At 40.8% G+C, this 21,244-nt stretch overlaps 1 protein-coding gene across 2 annotated transcripts in view; it reads left to right on the plus strand.

The window, feature by feature from the left end:
- The first annotated feature begins 2,844 nt into the window (after positions 1 to 2,844).
- Positions 2,845 to 21,244, plus strand: part of DEF6 (DEF6 guanine nucleotide exchange factor) — a 59,801-nt gene continuing 41,401 nt past the window's right edge. For both annotated transcript variants that reach the window (XM_014052588.2, XM_014052590.2), the window contains exon 1: positions 2,845 to 2,981. In XM_014052588.2, the coding sequence (XP_013908063.2) occupies positions 2,886 to 2,981 (96 nt within the window). In that variant the 5' untranslated portion in view covers positions 2,845 to 2,885. The remainder of the gene's footprint in view (positions 2,982 to 21,244) is intronic.

Genomic DNA, 21,244 nt, shown 5'->3' on the forward strand with positions numbered 1-21,244 from the left:
GTCTTTCCAAAACTCCTGGATCACACTGTACCTTAAGCTGAATTTTTAGGAAAAGAGAATTTACCCCATTCATTTGAAGTAAATGATTTCATGTTTTTACAAATTCTTTTGTGATCAGAACAAATTGGACTTGTTTTTTTCTTGCTATTCAGATTGCAGTGTGATTAAAATATTAGAAGTGTTATTTTCTTCTATAATTAATAACACTATTAAATATGAAAATATTACAAGCATAAGTGATAAATTTAGTAAAATGCCACTTAAGGAAAAATAGGCCATTGCTAATAAAATTCAGAAAGTACTTCCAACTTTTGGAAAAATACTTACTTTAATAATGTAATTGAGACATTATCTAGATCACAGCTGTCAAACTCCTGGGCCTATGGGCCGGATGCGTCATGTTCTGGCCACGCACACACCTGGTTTAGCAAAGGGGGGGAAAGTCCCAATATGTCAGTGACGCCGCTGTAACAAAGTCAGTTTGACACCCCTGGTGGTTTTCTCCAGCCTGACAAAGCATGTTACACTGCAATTACTGATTCAAAGAAATTTTTTTGTAAATACATTGTATGGGGGAACTCTTTTAAAAAGATTTTTTAAGCTCTACCATTTTTTAAACAGTTGCACATACTAAGAATAAAAATATGGATTTTTAATGTAAATAAATCCTAGCAGTGTGTTTAACAGGATTTACTCCCAATGATTAAGAAGGGTCTATGACAATTTGCCATGGCCAACTCATCACAGTAACTCACCACTGTCAACTTGCTGTAATCAGTTTGCTGTGGGACAAGATTTACACTAATATCAAAGAAATTATTAAAGAAAGGATGCAAAAGGAGAGACAGAATGAAATGTGAATGGCAAAAATTAAAATATATTTATTTTAAATAATTAAGTAGAATTGTTACATTGTCCCTTTCATATTAGTGTAACTCTTGTCCCACAGCGAATTATGCCACAGCAAGCTGGCCCTGATAAGTTGGCAGCAACGAGTTGGCCATGGTGAATTGGCTGGGGCAAGTTCTCCCATTCCCAATTAAGTATGTAATGCAAAGTTTTATATTATAGTCCAAGGCCAATAAGCCACCTTTTAGAGTAATCATACAGGTAGTCCTCAACTTATGACCACAATTGAACCCAAATTTTCTGTTGCTAAGCAAGTCAGAAGTGAATTTTGCACCTATTTTATGACCTTTTTTGGCACAGTTGTTAAGTGAATCACTGCAGTTCTTAGTAACATAGTTGTTAAGTGAATCTGGCTACTCCATTAACTTTTTCTTGCCAGAAGATCACAAAAGGTGACCACATGACCCTGGGACACTGCAGCTATCATAAATATATGCCAGTTGCCAAATATCTGAATTTTGATCACATGGCCATGGGGGTGAGCGCTGCAACGTAAGTGTGAAAAATGGTCATAAATCACTTTTTTCATTGCTGTTGTAACTTTGAATGGTCATTAAATAAATGGTTGTAAATCAAGGACTACCTGTATAGGATTGCATTTGCCGTTTCCAAACAACCTGGTACCATAAACAGCATCTTAGTGTGGTCTTAATAATAATACTCGTAGCAAGCAAGTTTAAAATATTGTTTTAAAATTGTATTTTTATTGGCTACATGGGTATTCAGTATGCATTTTTCACAGAAAGACAACTGCAATCTACCACTAAACTTCAAATGTAACACGAATGAATAACAGGAAACACATTTCTCTCCAAAGTGTTGACTACAGTTGCTGCCGTAATACTTCATTCCTATCTCCGAAAACTAATTTGTGTCCTTTTCTATCCTCCTTCCTGCTGTTGCTTAAAGACCCATTGCAGAGCAGGCTTAGTCCATCTAGTCTGCCTCCCATCCCTCCCCACCTTTTTGCTCTACAGTTTTTTTTTGTTTTTGTTTCTGTCCCTCACCCCATTTTCAGTCTCTTTTTGGGACTGCCAGTTTCTCAGTTTTATTTGAATGGTGCCATTGTGGCTGTATAAGCAAAAGCAGGCAAAACACTTCTTCAAATGCGCGTCTTGTTAAACCACCTAATTTTAGTTCCAAACTTGGATTAATTCAACAAGTTATATTGTGGTGGTGCAGTGGTTAGAATGCAAACTGCTACTGCTGACTGCCAGGAGTTTCACTCTGACGGTCTCAAGGTTGACTCAGTCTTCCATCCTTCTGAGGTCGGTAAAATGAGGACCCAAATTGTTGGGGGCAATATGCCGACTCTGTAAACTGCTTAGAGGGGACTGTAAATCCCTGTGAAGCAGAATATGAGCCTAAGTGCTATTGCTATATTAAAATCAGTGAGTTTAAATCCAGAGTAAGCACTCACACAACTGGGACATGAGGGATCTAGAAACTTGTCCACATTGGAGACTAACTTTGGGTTTAATGAGATGAGGTTTTTCCCCCTTCCTCTTTGTATTTATTACATCTCCAGATGACGTAGAATAACTTCATTGTCACTTTAAATGTACATTAATTGCCATATATACAGCTTTTGTTGCATACGGCTTTCAAAGGGGCCTCACCTCCAATATACAACACACACACAAACACACACACACACACGCATATACTCATATATATGACACAGAGAACACAGTTTAGTTCCGGTGTATCCATGTACACGGCGAGAAAAACGAATGTTGCGAGTTTACCGGACGGATGGCATAGGATGACTGAAAAACAAACCAATTGTACAGGGGAGAAGGAGGCCAGCGAGGCGGCTTGAACGACCAGGGGGAGGCGCTACAGCTCCAGAGCTGGTCCCGCCGGCTGCCATGAACGGTTTGAGCACTTCGCCGGGACTTTCGCGACCGCTGGAGGGAGGTTCCTCCCCGCTGAGCGAGCAGATTCTGTGCCTGGTGCCCTGCCCTGGAGGCATCATGGAGCTTCGGACGGAGCTCTTAAAATCGATCTGGTACGCCTTCACGGCTTTGGACGCCGAGAAAAGCGGCAAAGTCTCCAAATCTCAGCTGAAAGTGAGTAAAAAGACCCCCAGAAAGAGTCAGTCACCCGAAAGAGCCTCTGACGCGCGGGCGGGAAGGGCGCCTGCCAAGGCGAGGAAGGCGGCGTGCTTGGCAAGAAGAACTTGCGGCCAGCTTTGCTTCTGCTAGCTTTGCTTCGGCGGGGCGCGCATTTTGTGGGGTTGAAGGCGATCTGAGGGAAAAATCAGATTTATATTCATATATAAAACACCACTTCAGGAAAAAAAGGGGGAGAATTAAGATTGTATTTATTTATTTATTTGGATTTCGTGGAAACACCATGGAATCCTGTCGTTTTGTAAAGCTCCATTGCTTTGCTTTTCAGTCGGGGCGAGAGATGTCAGTTGCAGAAATTAAAGTGTTATCTTCCATGCTGTTTTGCCTCTTTGCTCCCCTAAAGCCTGGGTGAGGTTTTGTTGGGGAAAAAAAATCTGGATGTAAAGCGCAAATGTTGTTATGGTTGCATGGAAACAGGCTTTGATCAATCTAAGAAGTTCTTCCTATGCAGAGCAACGGCGCTGCAAACATTGTTCGTTCTCTTTCTTTGACAGAAGTACTCGTATTTGTTTCTTCCTCCCGCGGTGAGCGAGAAAAATGTTACGTGGAAGTCATTAACACTCTATTTTGTTTGAGGGGGGAGAGAGAAAAAGAACATTTGCCTCCTGTATTATAACTTTTCAATAGTACCAAAAGTGATGCTTCCATGTAAAATTTGGGGGTGGGGGTGGGGGTCTAATGTCAGATGTGGGAGAAGAAGATGAGATGTAAATACATGCAAGAAAAGTAGGGCAAGTAGAGCTCTGGTTTGATGCAAATGGGATGACACCTTGTGAAATCAGCGCTAAGGAGATGCATCTAAATGATATAAAGTGGCTGTCTTTCCTTATTATTCTCTTACATAATGCAGCAGCTGAACCAATGGAAAATTGTTTGGTCATTCTGGACCATTTTCCACAGTACCCAAAGAATGCAAGCAGTGTGCAGCTGCCCCAGTGTTTAGCACTCCAGAGAACTCCCACACTGCTGATCTTTGGAGTTACAAGGCATTCTTGCAAGCTTTTGCACCCAAAGGACATGACATGTCAAATGTGCTTTTTCGGATGCAAAATGCTGTTTTAACATGTCTACAGAAATGTGGTCTTGCATTGGAGTTTGCGATTAGGTTGTGCTTCTCTCCAGAGATTTTTGTTGCATCTTTTTCTAGTTAGATTTGACTAGGATTGTCAGAATGTGGCACTTGGGCAGATCCGAGAGCAGAATCTTGAATGTGTTTTTTGAGGGCCGTCTTCAGTTCATGCCTATTAGTCTTGTATAGTTAAAGCAAGGCATGAAAGGGTGAGGCTTTAAAACCACCAATTCGGAGCCATGGTTCCCATTACATCATTGTTACTTCATGGAATAGTGACAGGAATGATTGTGTATGCTTGCGTTAGCAAGCTAGCAATATCCATTCATTAATCTGAATGCTGTAAAGTAGGTATAACTATTTCAGATGTTGTAATTGGAAGACTTACTTGATATTTTTGAGCCAGAAGTACAAACTCGCTACATTATGTGACTTGATTTATTTTAGCTTACATCTGTCTTTCTTATATTGGGGATATCCTAGTGGTATGCTTTCAAAAATATTTTGTCCTTCATATGCTGAGGCCTAAATCATCGGTTGAAATAGTGACCTGTGTCCGGTGTCTTCAGAAACATGGCTTGAACATTCATTGTGATTTATTTTATATAAAATGTAGTAAACATTGCTATATTTATTACCAACAGATCAAACAATCTTTATTTTATTTTGTAGGCAATGGGATTTCTTCCTTCAGGAAGTGTGTGCAATATATAGACCTATTTAAATATTTGTAATAGTCAATGAGATGAGCAGGAATATTTTTAATCTACTGTTTTTTATTCACTATTGAAACTATATTTTTTAAAAAATTGTTTCATAGAATTAGAAACTGGGAGACTGTGTGTTCTAGAATTGCTTTAGGCATGAAAGTCAGATGGATGACTTTGGGCCTGTCACTTTCGCTCAGCTCACAATGTCAGGCTCAGGCAACAAGCCGTTTGGTCAAATTCCTGTCACAACTACTGGATCAACACTTCGTTGATCTGGAAAATAAAAGCAGACCCTGTACTTGTTGGAAAATGCTAGGAATAAAAAAATAGGTTAAATCAGAGATCCAAGTTGTAATTAACTTTTTCAGGGGGATTATCTGTAGGAAGCATGCATTTAAGTATAGAGCTCTTTAGGCAAGTTGCAATTAATCTCTTAAAAGTCCCCAGTGCTTCTCTTTTTCTTTTTAAAATCAAAAGAATATAAACAGATGCTGAGTTCTATCATCAAATAATATTTCTTTAAAAAACAAGAAATTGCAGTGTGCAATACATGTAACATATCTCATGGTGTCTTTCTGTTTCTTACTTATATCCTTTTACTGTTTTTATGAGACCTGTACAGCAACCCTAAAATGGGGTTATTCACCATACATAAGGCTATCAATGGCTACTAGTCACAATGTGTACTCTCCCTAAATTTGGGGAGAATTTGCTTTTGAACACCAGCTGTTGAGGAACACAAATGGAGGTGGTTTATTGCAAAATAAAAAAAAATAATCTTAACTGCATGAGAATACATATCTAGGCTCTTTGTGGTATGCTTCTTCTCAACATTGAAAAACTGTAGTGATTGTCTGAGAGATGCTTCCTGTGGGGACACACATGATGTTTTTTAATGTCATCAGAAAGATTTTTCTTCCTGTTTAGTTATAGAGGGCTCTTGCTTTTCTAGTATGTATATCTGCAGAAGTTCGTGTTTTGAAGCCCATCTCCATAGACTGTTGATGAGTTTGGAGAAACGGGGATGAAAATGACCAAGGAGTTAATGTGGAGTTTTGGGATAGTCATAATGGAATCACTCCTGCCCCATCTCTATTTGACTGCTTTTTTTGCAACATTGAAAAAAACGGTTCGTATTTCTGCAGCATTCTTTTAATAATTAGAAATGGAGATAGTATTCCACAGGTGGACACACCACACACTTATATATAACATTGCCAGGTTTCTTTTTTATTTCTTTCCTCAAAAAACTGAAGAGAAAATTTTCTCTAGTCGTAATAGGTAGCATATTGCACTAAGTAGCAGCAATCCGTTTTATCAGGTTGTCTAAATAAATAATATTTTGTGACTGTAACAATCTTATTGTGAACTGTGTATTTGACAGCTGTTTTGTGACAACATCCAAATATACTGTCATAGTTTCAAATGTATCCACTGTCCCAGGAAATTTATCTGCTCATGGTACAGTAAATATGAAATTAATTATATATTCTGCCAATGTGTCATCTGCTTGCACTGACCCATATCTTTTAAAGTAAACATCTTCCCTGATTTTTGGAGATATTTGGCTATTTCTGTAACCATCCAGAATTATTACCTGTTCCTACAATTTATATAACTTGAGACCATTACCTCCTAATTTGTTAGCACATCTGCCCTGAAAATAATGTTAGATATTTGCCCACTTAGGATGGAAGAATGAGAGCTTTTCTTTGTGTTGGAATTAGTGAATGTGGCTTGAAGCATTTTCATGAAGACTCCAACTCAACATTCATTAATTTTTCAGACATTAGACTTATACTTCTCCTACACAGCATATTTCTAGAACCCTATTCATTGTAAGAGTTTGACCAAGAGATTAAAAGCTTGTAAGGCTGAATTTATAGGACAATAGTTAACATAAAAAATACAACTGCATTCATAGCTATAATTTTCAATAGAAAGATGGGATTTGTAAGCTCAGAATGGTTTTGTTGGCGGTATGTTGTACATGTTGCAACAAGATAGGACTTAGTTGATCTGTTCTTTCTCTCTTTTCTACATCATTTTACAGTCTGTATGTTTGAAGTTTCTGATTTAATCTATGAATGCCAGGTAAAATATTTTACCTTGTAGCAAAATTATGATAGGAAAATTAAATATGGCTCTAAATTAACTTCTTGCGCTTTTCACATGCTTTAATTGATTAAATTAGAGTTAACACCTAATCTAAAAATATAGTTCATTGTGTCTGCTATAACTATGTTAATCTTTTTTTTAAAGAAAGCATTTGAGGAGAATATAGCGTCCAGTTTGCATGAAATGATAACTCAGCTCTTTGAAATTGTAGCTTAATTTGAATGAGAAAATCAGCTGAAACATGTTGCCTAATTGCTTCCTCTTGCAGCTATGCCCAGCTAAGTGAAACAGACATCCCTCTAAGCACGGATGTCAATCTGGTGGCCCACGGGCCTGATGCGTCATGTACAGACCACGCCCATGCCAACTCCACAAATAGGAAAAAGATCACATGACAGCAACGTGAGATGGCGAGTTTGACCCCCATGAATTAAACCTTAGCTTTAGATTTTTACATGCTGGGAAAGTAATGTGCACTGAGGACTCTTGTTTGGATTCTCCAGTTTTAACAAACAGGCATTATTTCTTCACTAATTTGTGTGCCCATTTTCTGTAGAGGTATCGTTTTAGAAGAAGCAATATCCTTTCTTTACTATCTCAGAAGGAAAGAATAAGATGCTTCTGCTACCTTTTGTTTTAATAAGGATATACAAGAATTAAATGCCCTGCTTGATTCAAATGATTATTAAACAAACCATTCCTACTATTAATAGAAAGGTACCTCCTTAATTTTATATGTTCATTTGAATTGTTTACTATTTCAGAATAATAATTATTGTATTATTTATTTAATCATATTCTGAGTACAAAGAATATTAGAAGTGAGTAATCTAGGAGCTACAGGTAGTCCTCAACTTGCACCAGTTCATTTCATGACAATGGCACTGAAAAAAGTGACTTATGACCGTTTTTCACAGTTACAACATTTGCATCATCCCATGATCATGTGATCAAAATTCAGATGCTTGACAACTGGTTTATACTTATGACAGTTGCAGTGTCCTGGGGTCATGTGATCACCTTTTGTGCCCTTCTGACAAATAAAGTCAATGGGGAAGGCAGATCCACTTAACAACCAGGTTACTAGCTTATCAACTGTAGTGATTCACTTAACAACTGTGGCCAGAAATGTCATAAAAAGGGACAAAATTCTCTTAACAAGTTCTCACTTAACAGAAATTTTAGGCTAAATTGTGGCCATAAGTCGAGGACTAGCTGTATTTGTAAAGTGTTGCAGCACAGTGGGGACTACAGTAATGTTTCCATATTTCATAATAAAGCATTACCATAAAGCACTAAAATATACTCCAATTCTGTCAACCTTACAAGGTAGGTCTGATAGGAAACACAACTCAAAGAGATGATTCTATGTTATTATTACCTTACATTAAGAAAAACTTTGGAATCTGAAAGTATTCCCCCCCACCCCCAGAATGGGTCTCTTCTGAGCCCCTTATCCCACCCCCAGTCCTGTTGCAGGCTACCTGACTGTTCCCTTCACTGTATCTCTGTCCTGTCTCTCAAGGTTATTTTTACATGCCATTGCATATTCTCACTTTTTTTTAACAAATCAGGAGCGAATCTGTTTTTCATTGCTTGGACTATTACAGAAGTGTGTTGCAAGAATAAGCATGCCTGAAGGACAAAATACAAGAGGAGAACTAAATATGTCATCTTGAATATAATGGAGGAACTGTGGGACAAAAATAATACAACATACATACATACATACATACATACATACATACATACATACATACATACATATATACATGTTGGTCTTTCTGAGCTATGGCCATGTAGCCCAGAGCCACATGTATGTATATGATTATAATTGATTATGATTATAATTTCAGGACTGCAGAAGGTAGAAATCTTATTGTGCAGAAAGTAGAAATCTATGAAGTTGGTATAAGTCTACCAATTAAAAATCAAAGTATTTGATAATTTTAAACATGTTATTCACACTTTAAATGTTGGCTTGACTCAATCAGTCACTACAGCTTTTGAGCAGAAGTTGAAGTAACTGATACTACAGAGTTGGTGATAGCAAAAGAAAATCTGCTTTGCTTAAACATTTCAGCTTTACTGTTTAATGTCAGCCTATGCTTTCACTGTTGATCATATCTTTTGTGTTTTTCGCTCCCCCTGCCCTTCAGTTTTGAGCAATAACCAATCACAAAGTAGGGAGGACAATATGAAGATAGAAGCTGCATTGTTCTGGATGAGCTATCCTTTGGGAATCTCATTAACAGTATTCTTTGTTAAGAGAATGTCCACAGATGTTAGCTTGGCTCAGTAGCTGATCATTGATTGTGACTGCCACTGCTTGTAGCTCCCCCTTTTCACCCCAAATCTTTTTTTTTTTTTTTGCATCACTGAGAATTTAGAAGATAGGGTGGTTTTTTCAAAGTGTTCCGATTCTGGCGCATTGCCTATTGCAAGGTTTAGCATTCAGGAAGAGCTACCCATAACTCTCCAGATTAGACTTCATTACATGCTGAGCTTCTCTCAACCTCAGGAGATTCTGCAGTATTGCAGAGGTTTGTGTGGTCTGAAAATGGCCTCCTAGAACAAAGGCTCACGGAGAGTTGATCTGTCAAGTTTGCCAGTAGATTTTAGTACCCAGATCAGAACCAGTTTTTGCTTCCTGTTTAATTTTATGTGGGAACAGGCGGAGACTGCAAGAGAAAAGTATAATTCTAAAAGCCTGATCTGTCTTCATTCAAACACCATCTATGTAGTCCTCCATAAAAAAAGATATTTCCCCTCCCCCTCACCAAATGTATTACCTGCAAGCTCAATATTGAAAGTGCTTTTCTGGCACACAAATCTGTGATGTTATATGATTCCTTCATTTAAAATAACAATAGCAAATGACTGAAAAAAGTTTCATTTGTAGAACTGGTAGTGGTTTTACACTGGAAAAACTGTAATTTTTATAAAATTATAAATGTGCTGACCTACTTTTACTTGCAAACATAACCCCAAAATGTGAACATGAAACATTCCTACATTCTACAGGTAGTCCAATAATTTACAATAATTTTTATGATTATTAAGTCACTGTATTATTAAGCAAATGACATAGCTGTAAGTTTGAATTCAGATGATCTAATTTTGCATTTTTACTGGAAAGTGGGAAAAGAGCCACAAAACGCAGTCATTTAACCATGAGATGCTGTAACTAATCATAAATGGGAACCAGCTGCCAAGTGCCCGAAATGCAATCATGTGACCAAAGAGATGGCATGGCTGTCATAACTTCGAGGATGGGTTGTAAGTAACTTTTTTTTACTTCATTGTGTTAAGCAACCAGATGTAAATCAAGGACCATCTATACTAATGTGTGGTAGGTACTCTACTGCAGAGCCTGAAGTAGAAGATAGACTACTGGTAGTTCTGGTTTTCCCATGGAATGAAGATAAAATTTGATGGCTTACAAAATATATTTCAGGTGTATTATTTATTTATTTATTTTATTTGTATCCCACCTTTATTATAAAGAGGTGTGCTATACCTCTTAAGAATGTGCTAGGGAAATCACCCATTAGGTAGATAATTGTCAGCTTCTGCTGAGATCCTGTTTATCTAGCCCATAGTTGTTTCCTTCTCAGTCTTTAGGGAGCTAACCGTAGTCCCTGAAGGAACTGCAAGTGATCCATTGTCTGTCAATTTTATATTATTTATTTATTTAAATGACATGATCTCTGAAGATTACTAAAACTTTCAAGATTTAGCCTTCTTTACTTTCAAGATTTCAGGCAGAACTAAAATCCTGTGATACTTGATGATCAGGCCAAATCTTTTTATATTGCTATGTGTGATGTTGGGGTTCCACGAATGCCCCCTCAGACAGTCATATATCTCATGAGTAAATATGTATCTCATAGACTATGTACCTGCGACCGGATGTTAGTGCAGATTAATGTAATAGCATTCCAAAACTTTTGTTGATGACATAGTTTTGTTTTTAGTTGCAAAGTCGTTTCTGACCCATCACGACCCCATGGACAATGTTCCTCCAGGCCTTCCTGTCCTCTACCATCCTCTGGAGTCCATTTAAGTTCACGCCTACTGCTTCGGTGACTCCATCCTGCCACCTCATTCTCTGTCATCTCCTTCTTCTTTTGCCCTCAATCTTTCCCAGCATTAGGCTCTTCTCCAGTGAGTCCTTCCTTCTCATTTGGTGGCCAAAGTGATGACATAGTTAGTGGTTTGCAAAAAAATAATAATGGGGAAATGTCTGATTTATTAGAGTGGAAGTGGCTGTTCAGGTCCTCATGTAAAAGTCTTCCCTGTTCCCTGTTATTAACTGTTCCCATTGATTGGAAATGCTAAGGCATGAATTCTGCATGTGGCTGTCCCTCAACAATTATTCTGCTTTCTGGCATATTTATACTCTAATCTTCCTTCAAGGAGTTCTTTGTTCTGCATTCGATATGATCCTATTTTTCCTTACACCAACCACATTAGTTAAAATTCTTCTCATAATTTCCTTCTTTTCAACTTTGTGATAAATTTATAATGCTGGTTATTGTTGATTTTGTTTCACAGTTATAGAACTTTGTTTGGGAAAGGATAGATGGCTAAACTGCACAATGTCCCTGTTGGCAGTTTGTGATGTTTTTATTACAGTATGGATTCCTCATTCCCCTACTTAGAATCCAAGCAGGGGTATCCTAGAGGCAGAGAGTCAAAAAGTCAAAATGGGGACCATGACCATGTGATTGAAGTCCAGTCTTTTTTTAATGTCCATTGAACATGCAACACGCATAAAATGTCAGGAACTTGGTTGTCCCATTGCAGAGATGGTTTTTGACTATTTTTACTCCTGTGGACAATTCTAAATCCAGCTCTTTGAAATCCTTATCAAAGTGGCACTGAAACATTTGCAAAGGGGCAGTAAAAACAGTTTATATGGACTAAATCTATTGAAGATTTCTGAAGAGTGTCTTTTATCCTGACAATAAAGTGGTACTTCTTCCCTTTGACTTACAGAACTTTGGAATCCTACCGTTTGTTCTTCAAAAAAAACCAGCAACTTGTCACATTTTAACATTTGTGGCAAACTTCTGGGTTGAAGCCAGAGGATTGTTCTGGACTTAGCAGTGTCTCAAAGCATCCTGGTCATTGGGAAGAAAAGTTGTTGGCATTCCCTTGTATTAAATATTCCACTTCGATTCATGCTGGCGCCAGTTTTAGAGCCTGGTTCTGTGCTACACAAAAGCCAGATATAATTCTTCATTCAGCCTAGAGAACAAGTCCAGTATGCTAAAGATCAGGAAAGTGACCAGAATGCTTATCTACCACCAGCCTGAAGTAATAGAATTAGATTCTTCTACCTTGCCCTTAGCACAGTGATGGCGAACCTATGGCACGCATGCTACAGGTGGCATGCAGAGCCATTTGTCAGGGCATGCGAGGCACTGCCCTGTCAGCTGGCCAGTGTGCATGCGCACGCTGGTCAGCTGAGTTCACCCTTTTTTAAAGCCATTTTTCGCCCTCCCCAGGCTCCAGAGTCTTTATAGGAGCCTGGGGAGGGCAAAAAGAGCCTCCTCCCCGGAGGCCCTCCGGAGGCTTCATGAGCTTCCCTGAAGCCTCCAGAGAGCAAAAAACCGGCCCTGTGGACAAACCGGAAGTTCAGGAACTGACTTCCTGTTTGCTCAGATGGTTATTTTGACTACTCCGGAGGCTTCAGTGAAGCCTCCTGAAGGTCCCTGAAGCCTCCGGAGGGCTTCTGGGGGGAGCGGGAGGGGCTGTTTTTGCCCTCCCCAGGCTCCTATAAAGCCTCTGGAGCCAGGGGAGGGTGAAAAAAGAATGCAAAAAATGGGGGAGCGCCTGTAGTGCGCACATGCGCACTGGGAGGTTTGTGCATTGCATTATGGGTGTGGCATGCTCACACACGACCCCCCTGGGCTCCCCTCACTTATGGCATGCGAGCCAAAAAAGGTTCGCCATAGCTGCCTTAGCACAATCAAATATGTGGAGAGATTTTCTCTGAAATTCAGAATTAGCATTTTTTAACACTCCTTATTCACAATGAGCATTGGGTACAAATTAGGGTTTATGATGAACCTATCTATTCAATCATGTCCAATTCTCAGCGATTCTATGAATCCTCTCTCTCTACATTTTCCATTGTATGGTTTCTTTCAATTGTTTTATACTCTGATTTGTATCTAGCCACCAAGGGGATTTGTGTGTGAGTGGGGCCTTATTACCTTTTATCACTGATCATTCCAAACATAATTGCCTTTCCAGTGATTTTATAACATGTAAGTAAAGTGGAATGTTGTGATTTTTGCCTTCCAGCAATATGTCTGATTTTAAATTCATTCTGGAATAGGTAATTCTTTCACTTGTGACTTTTCTTTCACCTTTCACCTATGTCCAAGTCTGGATTATCCCTTCCCTCTTCTCTTGTCATTGATTTGAGAAAAAGAACTTTTTCAGTGAAAGGCAAATCTATTGATTAATGCAGTTTGTCTGTAATAAGAGGCGGAAAAATGGGATAAAGGAAGCTGGTTGAGAAGCTGTGCACTAGTTCTATCCTGTAGATGCCTGTAGAGTGTAGCCACAACCTGTATTTCAAAGTTTCACACAATACTAAAGGAGGCCTGTAAAAGTTTTGATTGATATTTGTTTAATATGGTTTTGCCTGATTTGGAAATTTGAAAAATAGAATTTCTGGTTGCTTGGAAATTTTGTTAAGTGAAAGTACATTAGTGGACAGGGAAGGTGTGTGGATGGTCAGTGAGGCACAGCACAAGTTCAGAGGAGCTGTGGGGGGGGATGTGCAGATGAGGGAAGGATGAGCCATTTGCGACTTTCTGCCAGCTTCTCTTTGTTTGTGGGAAGTCAGCAGAGATAGTCACAAATCACAATCACATGACCATGGGATGCTACAACTTTTGGTTGCCAACTACCCAGATCACTATCACGTGACTGTGGCAGTATTGGGACAGCCAGAACTTTGAGGATCAGTCATAACCAGCACTTGTTCAATGTTGTTGTAACTTTAAACAGTGGCTGAATGAGTGGTCATTAACTGAAGACTACTTATATTTGACAACCATATTAGCAATAAGGAAATAATGAATTGGCAGAATCCCATGATAAATTATTCTCTTGCTATATTTCAGTTTTCTAGATCATACAAATTAACTATGTTTTCCTCATTACTGTTTCTAATGTTGGCATTCCAGTCCCCCATTGCAAGCAGCACAACTTGTCTGCATGTTTTTTATCTGTTTTGGATTGAATTTGAGCATAAAACTTGTCAACCGTTCTTTTTCTGAATCAGGGATTGAAGCGTAACCATGGATAACCCTCACATTAAAGAGCAACATAGGAATATAATGTGCCAATTAAATGCTAAGAAAGAGCTGTTCCACAATACAGAGCTATATATAAAAAATATGATTCCTAGCATTGTTTTCCACACTTACCTCCCAAAAGTGGGGTATCACCCAGAGATTTTCCCAAACTGAACTTATTGGATTTGTTGAATCTTGCTGGAGAAGGCAATCATGCCAAACCTGTACTTTGAATTGTACCGGGAAACCTAATAGCAACCATATATCATATATCCATGATGGTGAACCTGTGGCACACCTGCCAGAGGTGGCACACAGAGCCCTCTCTATGGGCGCACACGTTGTTGCCCCAGCTGCCTGCCAGCTGGTCGTCAGGTTTCTGGCGCATGTGTTCCTTCCGGTTTGGGCACTCTGTGCCTAAAAGATTCGCTATCACTGTCATATATTATTAATGAGTAATCCCAGGCTCAGGCACAAGGAACCATAACAACTCCATGAATAGCCAAACAGTTTCTTTATTGTTGAGCTGCTATTTTACAAGAATCTTGCCGGACTAACTGCATTTCCTTGGGAGTCAGCAGATAAAATTTTCAATGGTTTGATCTTTGCCATTTTCTTCCATTTCTCTCCATTTTGGAAGACCTTTTTATTCCCCTCTCTCCTTTAGCTGGTGTTTGCGCCAGAGCTAATGAATAATTGTATTTTGTACCTGAGTGTACCTGGCCATCCAAGCCAACCTCAGAAGGAGTAATATATTGTAATGGTCTAATCATGTAGTGATGAGGGCAAAATAATAGTTGTAAGACCCAACTTCTTTGAGTAGAGCTGCAGCAGTAGAAGTTGACACTGGGTCAAGGACATTCTGGCCATGACGATCTCCGCTCATCAGAGTCTCAGATCTTCTCCGTCGGGGATCATGCTTCTGCTCTGAAATACAACACTACAACTGACAAAGAATAACAATGAACAAACAACCAACTCCTTTTGCTAGATTGGCATTACAGGTAGTTCTTGACTTGTGGCCACAAATCAGGATTGGAATTTCTGATGTACGTCATTGTGGTCATTAGTCAAGTTGAACCTATTTTTAATGACAATTTGAATCACATAGACGTTAATCAATTCCCCAATGGGTGGAAGTGGTTTTTTTTGCTAGAAATTGGCAATCGTGTGACTGCAACAGTTGTAAATCTGAGCTGCCAAGCATCCAGACTGCGATCATGTGGCCGTGAGGGTGGTACAAATGTCGTAAATGTGAAAGGTTATAAATCACTTTTTCTGAGGCTGTCATAGCTTTCAACCAGCATTTAATGAACAGTTATAAATCGAGGACTACCTATCAATCAGCAAATGCCTCAAGCTTTACGCTTGCTTGTTGTCCGCCCTGGGATGAATATTACTGTACAAAGTTTAGCCATAATCTGCAGAAGACATGAAATGTGATGGGATTGTATACCACTATGATGAGTTTTCTGTCCACCTGTTCTGTGCAGAAGCCTTAGCAAAGTAGCCAAAACATTGAAACTATGTGTTTTTAGAAAAACCAGACACATCACTAAAAAGAAAGAGAGAGAGAAATGAATATTTGAAAGTAACTAATTAGTTATTTTAATAATTAATTAATTAATTAAAAGTAATTGGGAACGCAGTGGCTCAGTGGTTAAGACACTGAGCTTGTCGATCGAAAAGTTCAGCAGTTCGAATCCCTAGCGCCACGTAACAGTGAGCTCCCGGTATTTGTCCCAGCTCCTGCCAACCTAGCAGTTCAAAAGCATGTAAAAATGCAAGTAAAAAAATAGGGACCACTTTGGTGGGAAGGTAATAGCGTTCTGTGCGCCTTCTGCGTTTAATCATGCTGGCCACATGACCATGGAGATGGCTCTTTGACCTTGAAATGGAGATGAGCACTGCCCCCTAGAGTTGGGAACAACTAGCACATACGTTTGAGGGGAACCTTTACCTTTATTAAGCAGGACCCATAATCAACACATTTTCTACTCAGGAGGCACTGGGATTAGCACAGCTGCAATTATGAATTAGAGCAAAGAACACTGTTAATTACAGTCTTTCCAATGATTTCATATATATTTGTTTGTTTATTTATTTGTCAAATTTAGGTAGCTGCTTATGTCGGCTGTTTCATAAAGAGGAAGTGTTGTTGCAATTCAGGTTACAAAACCCTGTCTGGGAGTGGGAATTAAAGTAGTCGTTTAGCAAGAGGCTCAGCTAAGTTTTGGAATCAGCCCATATTTGCTGATAGATGATTTTAGTGATTTTTAGTGATTTTATTAATATTTATAGGCCGCCCTTTTCCCTGAGGGGACTCAGGGCGGCTTACATAAAATAGGGAAGGGAGGGTACAAGACAATAAACGCAAAACAATACATAAGAGTAAAATAGTACACAACATTCATTCATCATTCGGGTGGGGACAGGTTATAATCTTTATCCCCAGGCCTGACGGGCTAGCCAGGTCTTAAGGGCTGTGCAGAAGGTCTGGACGGTGGTGAGGGTACGAATCTCCACGGGGAGGTCGTTCCAAAGGGTCGGAGCTACTACTGAAAAGGCTCTCCTCCGTGTGGTTGCCAGTCGACACTGACTGGCAGATGGAACTCGGAGGAGGCCTAATCTATGCGATCTAATTGGTCGCAAGGAGGTAATTGGCAGGAGGCGGTCTCTCAAGTATGCAGATCCATTACCATGAAGGGCTTTATGGGTGACAAGTAGCACCTTGAAGCGCACCCGGAGATCAACAGGTAGCCAGCGCAGCTCGTGGAGGATAGGTGTTATGTGGGCGAACCGAGGTGCACCCACAATCACTCGCGCGGCCGCATTCTGGACTAGCTGAAGTCGCCGGATGCTCTTCAAGGGCAGCCCCATGTAGAGCACATTGCAGTATTCCAGCCTAGAGGTCACAAGGGCCCGAGTGACTGTTGTGAGGGCCTCCCGATTCAGGTAGGGTCGCAACTGGCGTACCAGGCTAACCGTCAGATGGTGGTCGAAAGTCAGCTGTGGATCCAGGAGGACTCCCAAGTTGCGAACCCTCTCTGAGGGGTATAAAATTTGACCCCCCAGCCTGAGTGATGGAACACTGATCGAATTATTGGGAGGGAAACACAACAGCCACTCGGTCTTCTCCGGGTTGAGTACAAGCTTGTTAGCCCTCATCCAGTCCCTAACGGCCTCAAGACCCCGGTTCATCACGTCCACCGCTTCATTGAGTTGGCACGGGGCGGACAGATACAACTGAGTATCGTCCGTGTATTGATGGTATCTTATCCCGTGCCTCTGAATGATCTCACCCAGCAGTTTCATGTAGATGTTAAATAGTAGGGGGGATAAGACCGAACCCTGCGGCACCCCATATATTAGGGGCCTAGGGGTCAATCTCTGCCCCCCCACTAACACCGACTGTGACCTGTCCGAGAGGTAGGAGGAGAACCACTGCAAAACAGTGCCTCCCACCCCCACCTCCCGCAGTCGTCGCAGAAGGATACCATGGTCGATGGTATCGAAAGCCGCCGAGAGGTCAAGGAGAACCAGGATGGAGGTATGGCCTCCATCTCTGGCTCTCCAGAGATGTTTTAACCAAGTAAGTTTGGATAATGCCGAATATTGATTTGCCTTGAACAGAATTATAAACAAGTAAAAGAGGGGCATGCAATGGAAAGGAATCAAAGTAATCCAAATAAAAATGTGGTTCTATTGTCTTGCTTGGGGCTTAGAGAGCAGCACATAGCAATTGGAGCTGGTTTGCTCCCTGAAGGTCCTTCCCTCTTTTAATTACTTTCCAATGTTGAATTTTAATCAATTCCTAGTTTGTTTTTTTAAGTTAAATTAAACAGAGTGAAAAATGTGTATGGATACAATCTGACTTGTAATTATTGCTTGTTATTTTAGTTACTGTACTGTATTTTATTCGACATGCTCTCGATTTAGGTTCTACTGGAAATGAATGAATGAATGAATGAATGAATGAATGAATGAATGAATGAATGAATGAATGAATGAATTATAACAAGAAGTGGCATGCTGCTCTGGTCCTCTTGCCTTAAATGCCTAGAAAAAGCTCCTTAGTTTAATCAGGAATCTCAATGAGTAAAAGAGAATGATTGCACAGAGGAATTGATTCCACAGAATGTCCCAGTATAGTATCTGCGGCCCCGACATGATCTTCCATTGATCTTCTAATCAATGCCTGATTTCTCTGTCTGTATCTCTCTCTTTTTCTCTCTCTCTGTCTGTCTGTCTGTCTCTGTCACTATCTCTCTCTCTCTCTCTCTCTCTCTCTCTCTCTCTCTCTCTCTCTCTCTCTCACACACACACACACACACACACACACACGGAAGCTGTATGCAGCAGAGCATAGTGCCAGCATCCAACATCACCTTTTCCCCAAGAATTCCTTTTGGTGCCAAAGTGTCCCCTATGTTTACTCAGAAAATAAAAACAACAGGTGGCAGTAACCCAGTGCTTTATTTGGAAGTATGCTCACTAATTCAGAAAAGAAAACAAAATAAACCAAACAAGATAGTATAGGGCATCCCGTGAAATGAGGTGGTGATAGATAGGATGATATGTAATATTTTGACCACTAGCTTATAACTGATCATGTCTCCCCTGGCAGTCATTTCCCCCTGCAATCCATTTTGCACATTGTTTCAACATTCCAGATATGGAATGAACTCCCCGCGGAGATCCAGACCCTAACCTCTCTCCAGGCCTTCCTGGCTGTGCCGGCAGGCCTGGGGTTGATGAGTTCCCCTCCCCTCTCGACTGGTATGGCTGTGTGATTTTCGTGTATTTTAATTATGTGTACTGTTGTTTATGTTCCCTTTCCCCTTTGAGTTGTTCGCCGCCCTGAGTCCCTCCTGGAGAAGGGCGGCATACAAATAAACCAAATACAATACAATACAATATGCCCATTAGCTCAAAATAGGTTGGAGAAATTGTAAGGTACACATTTTAAAACAGTAGTTTGGATGTTTCAGCTGCGTTCAGGATCTTACCATCACTCAAGGGCAATTTGGCCATGAAAGTGGAATGTAGGGTCATTGTAAGATTGCAGGACCTTGGATAGCTCCATGCAGACAATTTGTTCAATAAAAATTGGGATTCAGTTTGGCCTTTATCCATCTTCACTACACAGGCTATTGCTGCCTTCATGAAAAATGGAGAGCTTTTAATGAGACAGTTCCCTGACCCAGAACCTACCATGTCATTGCTTTTCAGTTAATTCCCAACTTGAACTTCCCTGTGATTTTTTAAAGATAATCTGACTCTTGGGATGCTATATTAGGGATTTCTGGATGCAGAGCCCTCCTGAGTGATAGACTTCAGCTCAAAATTGTTGAAAGATTCTTTATCAGAATGTAGCATTTCTGTAGCTATTTTGTCACTAAAGATTTATAATGTCTTAAAGCATCATCTGCCTACTGTCTGTTGTTATGCCAGTGTAGTAGTATTGACTGGAAAAATGTTTTGCAATAACTCTTTAGCAGCCCTTTTCTCTCTTTCTTGGAGTCTTTGTTGCTGCTCAAGGTTGATGAGGTTATGACATACTGCATGAAAGTTAAGTCCTTTGCACATTCATGCCAAATGCTTTTAAATCTTATCATTCCTCATTGCTTTAAGGTTTAGGAAAATTTCCTGTGTCTTTGCTCTTTGCTATCTTTTTAAATAGGAGGGGCAAGTGAAGAGAAGGACCAACTTTGTGGAACCATCACTTCAAGCATTTGCCTGAAAATGCCATAGTGGAACAGTGAGCAGCTCCTACTCCCTACTTCCTCCAGCTGTCATCAAAAGATAGTTGTACTCACTTCAACACGAAAAATGCTCTGTTCTCCTAGGTGCTGCTTGGAGTGTCCAAGCACGGGTTAACTTCAGCTTGCTGCCCAAGGAACTGAGTTTTAAAATTGATTGTAGCTCCGCCTCTTGGTTGCCTCAGAGGCTCAGTTTCAAAAAACTCAGTCGCCCTATAGGATGTATTTCTGGGGCTCCAGTCCTTGAGCAGCAAGCTGGACCCCTAATCCTTGAGTTAGTGTAGCTCCTTTTATTTTATTTCTTCATTTTTAGCTTAGTATTTGGTTTGCAGTTTTTTTCTGTTGTTATCAAGCCTCCGATCGCTCCGTTTGCGTCTGCAACACTGGGACAGGCTTTCTGGAGCGCTGACAGCCCAGGCGCTGTTTTGGGCGAATCCTAAGGTTGGGATGCTCTAGGCAGCAGCCCTTGAGCCTGAGGGGTGAGCTAGGTAGCCAGGGATCCCCTCACGAGGAGCGCTAGGCTCCCCGAAGCCCCGTTGCCACTCCAATCACGCGCATGAACGGGCACCATTTTGGATAGCTTAATTTGGCACATTCCATTTTCTGGGCTCCTGCCTTGCCGTGCAGCCTGTCCCACCTCAGCAGATCGGGCTGCCCTAAGCCTAGGGCCTTGCACTGGGTGGCCAGGCATGCTCTTGCCCTCCTCTTTCTCAGACCAGCGGCCGCGGGGAACTTGGGCCTAACCAGCCTTCCTACCTGCCTCAAGAAGATCTGCAGGCGCTTGGCTGATCCAGCAGCCAGCTCCACTAAGGCTTCATCTGTCATTCAGGGCCTAATACCTCTCAAGGCCCAACGCGATCAGACCCATCCTTCATCAGGCCTATTCCTTCTGATTGCTGGCAGCATGGAGAAGCAGATCAGCCCTCAGCACAGCAATGAAGGGAAACAAGGAGGCAGTCTGACCAGGCCCACACCCAACAAGCGAAGTAGGCCCAACCCAGCGGCCAAGGGTGTTGGGGTGGGTGTTTCCCCCAGGGAGAATCAGCCAAAAGCAGGGATGGCCTCTAAGGCTGAGGAAAGGATGGCAGTGCGCCGCCAGAAGGCCCTGGAGAAACAATTCCAGAAGGCCCAGGCCGTGCAGCGCAAGAATTCCGTGGGCTCCACTCTAAGTGAATCCGGGGGTGGGTCTCCCAGAAGTGACTTCCAACAGGGGGAATCACCC

Source organism: Thamnophis sirtalis, unplaced genomic scaffold, assembly GCF_051295495.1.
Source record: "Thamnophis sirtalis isolate CommonGarterSnake01/CBP01778 unplaced genomic scaffold, rThaSir2_p1.2 scaffold_7, whole genome shotgun sequence".
NCBI lineage: Eukaryota > Metazoa > Chordata > Lepidosauria > Squamata > Natricidae > Thamnophis > Thamnophis sirtalis.